Source organism: Myotis brandtii, unplaced genomic scaffold (assembly GCF_000412655.1).
Source record: "Myotis brandtii unplaced genomic scaffold, ASM41265v1 scaffold84, whole genome shotgun sequence".
Lineage (NCBI taxonomy): Eukaryota > Metazoa > Chordata > Mammalia > Chiroptera > Vespertilionidae > Myotis > Myotis brandtii.
Window position 1 is genome coordinate 5585357 of NW_005371410.1, and position 6000 is coordinate 5591356.

The 6000-nt window shown below is 38.9% G+C and overlaps 1 protein-coding gene across 5 annotated transcripts in view; it reads left to right on the plus strand.

Moving 5' to 3' along the window:
- USP34 (ubiquitin specific peptidase 34) overlaps nucleotides 1-6000 on the plus strand; it is a 203004-nt gene that overhangs the window by 92960 nt on the left and 104044 nt on the right. For all 5 annotated transcript variants that reach the window (XM_014532016.1, XM_005884578.2, XM_014532014.1 and 2 more), the window contains 3 exons: nucleotides 3061-3183; nucleotides 3312-3395; nucleotides 3872-3958. In XM_014532016.1, the coding sequence (XP_014387502.1) occupies nucleotides 3061-3183; nucleotides 3312-3395; nucleotides 3872-3958 (294 nt within the window). The remainder of the gene's footprint in view (nucleotides 1-3060; nucleotides 3184-3311; nucleotides 3396-3871; nucleotides 3959-6000) is intronic.

The following is a 6000-nucleotide window of genomic DNA, read 5'->3' on the forward strand; positions in this document are numbered from 1 at the left end:
ACAGTTTCATAAGTTGAGAATAGAAAATATTTTCAAATGTATGTATTTGCATATGACTTTTAAATGGGTCGGTGTAACTTACAAATATTAAACATAGACTTTACTACTTCTATATTAAAAGTACACAAATTCAACTAGGCTGCTATGTTTTTTATTAGTCAAATGATAAATTGATTCAGCTGTTCTGAAGGTTAACAAGATTTTTTCCTATTCTGCTATGTATATTAATTTTACTTTAACAAATTTAATCAGTAATTGATGTTTTATTTTTTATTTGTTTAAACCATATTGTTGAGAGTATTACAGATGACCCTTCCTTTTTCCCACCATTGCTCCCCCTCCCCCTGGTGTCCAGCCCCCTCTCTCCTTGCATTCACTACCCTATTCTATGTATTTATAGGTAATGCATATATGCATATAAATTCTCTGGTTAATCTCTTTCAAGCCCCCCTCTCCCATTCTCCCTGAGATTCGTCAGACTGTTCCAGGTTTCTATGCCCCTGGTTCTATTTTATTAATTAGTTTATTTTTTCATTAGATTCCTTGTTCATTTATTTTAATTTTTAGATTCATTTGTTGCTAAATATGCATTTATTGCTATTTTATTCTTATTTTTGACATTTTATTTTTTTTTCTTAAAGAAGACAACCTTTAACATTTTATGTAATATTGATTTGGTGGTGATGAACTCTTTTCTCTTTTCCTTATCTGGGAAGCTCTATCTGACCTTCAGTTCTAAATGATAGCTTTTCTGGGTAGAGTAATCTTGGTTGTAGGTCCTTGCTTTTCATCACTTTGAATATTTCTTTACACTTTCTTCTGGCCTGTTGAGAAATAAGCTCACAGTCATGTGTGCGCTCCCTTGTAGGTAACTAACTGCTTTTCTCTTGCTCCTTTTAAGATTCTCTCTTTGTCTTCAACCTTTGGCATTTTAATTATGATGTGTCTTGGTGTGGGCCTCTTTGGTTTTCCTCTTGTTTGGGACTCTGTGTTTCCTAGACTTGGATGTCTATTTCTTTCACCAGGTAGGGGAAGTTTTCTGTCATTATTTTTTATAATAGGTTTTTGATCTCTTGCTTCCTCTCTTCTCCTTCTGATACCCCCATGATGTGAATGTTGGTATGTTTGAAGTTGTTCCAGAGTCTCCTTGTACTATTTTCACATTTTTGGATTCTTTTTTCTTTTTGCTGTTCTGATTGGGTATTCTTTGCTTCCTTATATTTCAAATTCTTGATTTGATTCTAGTATCCTCTACTGTTGAGCCCATGTAAATTATTCTTTATTTCATTTTGTGTATCCTTCATTTCTGACTGGTTCTTTTTTATGTTGTTGATGTTTTCACTAAGTTCCTTGAAATTCTCACTAAATTTCTTGAAGTTTTCATTAAGTTCCTTGAGCATCTTTATAACCATTGTTTTGAACTCTGTATCTGGTAATTTTCTTCCTTCCATTTCATTTAATTCTTTTCCTGGAGATTTCTCCTCTTCTTTCATTTGTGACATGTTTCTTTGTCGCTGCAATTTTGGCCAACTCCCTGTGTTTTTTTCTCTGAATTTGGTAGATCTGCTATGTCTCCCAGACTTGGTGTAGAGTCACTTTATGTAGTAGGTGTTCTGTAGGGCCCAGTCACTCAGCGTTCCCAGTCACCTAATCTGGGTGCTCCAGGTGCATCCCTGTGTGAGCTCTGTGCACTGTCCTATTATGGTTGAGCCTTGATTTACATTGGCCTCAATGAGAGGGATTGACCCCCAGGCCAACTGGTTGTGAGTATCATCTGTGACTACAGCTTAAGAGCTGCTGTTCGGGAGCAGGACTTGTTTCAGTGGGGCTTTGGTGCTCACTGAGTCCATCCCTTAAGTGTGTTACTCGTGGAGGTAGTAGGATTGTAATCTCGTGTGGTCGAAGTTGACCACCCGGTGCACTGGCTCTGAGGCCTCCTGAGAGGTGCAAAGTCAACCTCAGCCTGTGCCCTGCCTGGGGCCACCCAACCTGAGTTACAACGCAGTCTGCAGATGGCTCCTACTTGTGTTGAGCTTGGATGTGCTCAGGAGAGGCCAAGATGTGAACCAGGGCAGTCTGCTAGTGCTGGGCCTGGGGCCACTTATTGAGGTACAGGGCACACTGATGCCAGGTGCTGCTTGTTTGAGAGATTTTAGGAAATTCCAAAGCATGAGGCAAGAGAGGCCAGTTGTATGGAAAAGCCACTGAAAATGTCTTGGATGAGTCTGCCAGGAGGGAGGGGTGGGGTCTCAGGGAATCACCTGTTGGGGTGAAAAGTGTGAGCCAGTTTGATGGAGATTCAGATATGGCAGTAGCCTTTCAGCTCTGTTGCAGGAAGGGCTCAGCAAAGGAACAATGGCCTCTGCCACCACTTCTATCTGGGAGAAAGCTGTCCCTCCAGCTCTTACCTCAATTCCAGGCAAGTTAGTTCCTCCCCAAATGTCCCAGGTTCCTTTCAAACTGCTGCGCTGGAGCTCAGAGGGAGCGATTCCCAGAAAGTCTGTGTGCAAGGCCCTTTAAGAGGAACTGCTGGTTTTTACAGTCAAAAATTGTGGTGACTTCTCTTCCTGGCACTGGAACCCTGGGCCGGGGCCTGGTGTGGGGCAGGGATTCCTTGCTCCTCAAGGAAACGTCCACAGCCATGATATCCCTCCTGATTTTAAACCACCACACTTGGGTGTGGGACCAGCCAGTTTCCACATCTCTGCCCCTCCTACCAGTCTCAATGTACCTTTTCTGTAGTTCCCTATTTGTAGGACTTCTGTTCAGCCAGATTTCAATTGGTTCTGAATGGTGGTGGTTCTGTATTTTAGTTGAAATTTTTGATGTGGTTGTGGGAAGCAGTGAGTACCATTTTTACCTATGCCACCGTCTTCCTTCCTCAGTAATTGATGTTTTAAGCATAACATTAGTACCAATTATATGATTGGTCTTCACATGTTTGAATGTATTTCAATGTATATGTAATATTAGAGTTTTTATATAGTGTCAATTTCTTTAATTTAGGGAGGTTCCCTTAGTAAGTTGGCATGGGAAACTTATGTTTTTCTTTTATTTAAGAGTAATGATGGACTTAATTGGAAAGAACTTCTCAAAATTAAGAGTGCTCACAAGCTATTATATGCCCTGGAAATTATTGAAGCACTGGGAAAACCTAATAGAAGAATAAGGAGAGAGTCAACGGTAATTGTATTTCTATTATCATTACATATTTGTATTCACTCTGGAGCAAAATTCCAGAGCATGTTATCTTTTAATTCCAGAATAATTTTTTCTCTTGCAATTCTCTCTCATTCTTATTTTTTCCACAGGGAAGTTACAGTGATCTTTATCCAGATTCTGATGATTCAAGTGAGGATCAAGTGGAAAATAGTAAAAATTCATGGAGTTGCAAGGTTGGATCATGTGTTTAACAGTATGATGAAAATAATGTATTTCTAATTTTCCAAAAGTAGATACCATAATTATTTATTGGTTTTCAACTAATTTACTATTAAAATAAAGGGTAGTTTAAAAATACAGATTACTCCAATTCACTGTAAGCTAATATGTATTAATATCTTGGAGCTCCTATTTATAGCACTTACATATTTCCTTCATTGCAATACTCTGTTAGTACATCCCAGTGTTTGGGATTAAGTGGTTAATGGAATATAAAGATATGCTGTAGATTTTTGCAAGAGTCTTTTAAAAATTCTTGAAAGTAGGCTGTATGTTACTTGTGTAAAAATTATTTTGATTATTTAAGTCAAAGAGAAATTTCTTAAATGAAAGGTAATATTTTACTTACATATACACATACCTCAAAGCAGGTCTTCATTACATTATGTAGCTGCTTTTCTCTTACCATTATGCTCATAATTGCTTACAGTTTGTTGCTGCTGGAGGGCTTCAACAGTTATTAGAAATTTTTAATTCCGGAATTCTGGAGCCTAAAGAGCAGGAATCCTGGACTGTGGTAAGTGAAAATTCACTGTTAGCTAGTTACAATAGTTATCCCATTTTAAGCATTTCCATTTCCCTTTAGCAAGTATAACTTTAGCTACATCAATTGTCACACAGGAGAGTATGGAGTATAGTAGAAATTATTGTTTCTTAAATAGGGTTTGATAAAGAAATTATGCAGTAAGAGTTTTCCATGTCTACTTCGTTTAAAAAATCTTAAGTGTTAAAATTAATGACTCTTGAACTATGTCTAATGAATATTTTTCCTTTAGGTTTATACATTATATATTAACTAGAGGCCCAGTGCATGGATTCGTGCACATTGAAAGGAAATTAATTAGAAGGTGGCCGGCAGGGCCGGACTGGGATAGACAGGCCGGACACGCCCTGGAGCCAACCTCCCGCAGTTCCTCCCTGGCCGGTCACACCTGGGGAAGTGCTGGGGCTCGAAGGGTGTCTGCGGAGTGAGTGGGTCCCTCTGGCAGTTGGGGTCCCTTGGCCTGGCCTGCAGGGATCGGCCCAAAGCCGGCAGTCCGACACCCCCCGAAGGATATAGTAGTGCGCAAAGCAGCAGACAGCCAGAAAGGAGCCCTGGCCGGCACCGCTCCTGCTCATCCCGGCCCTGCTGCGCCTGCCGCCTCCACCGCTCAGTAGTGCACTGCCATGGAGGTGGGAGAGGTTCACTCTGCTGCAGCTGCTCTTGCTAGCATCTGGCATCTGTCAGTCATTTGACCGGTGCTCCCGCTGTGGGAATGCACTGAACACAAGGGGGCAGCTCCTGCATTTAGCATCTTCCCTCTGGTGGTCAGTGCATGTCATAGTGACCGGTCAAACGGTCGTTCAGCCATTCAGCCAGTTAGGCTTTTATATAGATATTTATATAGTTAAACTTTGAATGCTTTTTAAAAAAACATGGTGTATGTATTTAATTTTTTGAAGAGACTCTTTTTCAGTTTTTAAACCAAATGGAAAGGATGCTCTGTTTCCTGACCTCCAACAAAACAGAGTAGCATTATGAATCATTCCGTTCAAGTAATTTCTTAGTACTTGATTTTTAGAATTATTTTAGAATTTAGGAGACAGGTGTTTTTTATATATCAAATGCTACTATAAAAGATTAATGAAAGAAAGTACATTTAGAAAACATTGCTGTCTTTTTAGAAAAATATATTTTTATTGATTTCAGAGAGGAAGGGAAAAAGAGAGGTAGAAACATCAATGATGAGAGAGAATCATTGATTGGCTGCCTCCTGCACGCCCTCTACTGGGGATTGAGCCTGCAACCCAGGCATGTGCCCTTGACTGGAATCGAACCCAGGAACCTTCAGTCCACAGGCTGACGCTCTATCCACTGAGCCAAACCAGCTAGGGTGGAAAACATTGCTTTTTTACCACTGGTTTCAATACTTTGAAATGAAAAAGAATACATTTTTATTTTACATATTTTACTACAGATATTTTATGAAAATAGATACCTATACTATAATAAATATTGATGTCTCTGTCTTATAATTTAAATATTTGTTTTGTTTTATTATTTCTCATGTCTTTCTTGTCCCATTAATCTCTTAGTGTTGTAAGGTGTCTTTTAGTTCTTTGGCAAAGTGGGAGTATTTAACTAAAATCTTTAATTAGTAGTTATGTGCCATTTGTAGGAATTTTGTTTATAAAATATCCTTAGTATTGAATGGTATTGCAGGGAATAAGTTTAGTATTGAATGGTATTGCAGGGAATCATGTCAAAGGTTTTCTTTGTTTACTTTGATAATTTGGGTACTGTTATGAAATATTACTGATAAGAAAAATTTGCTGCCATATACTGGTAGGCCTAGCAATGTCAGAGATGCCAAGCATACCTGAGAGACAGATTGCTTTAAGTCAGCTGATATATCCCCTATTTATAATGCATCTCTGTTAATATATTATAGTTCAGAATCATTTTTGTTTCTTTTTTTTAATTAAATCTTTATTGTTCAGATTATTACATTAGTTCCTCTTTTTTCCCACCATAACTCCCCTCCACCCAGTTCCCACCCCACCCTCCGCCCTCACTCC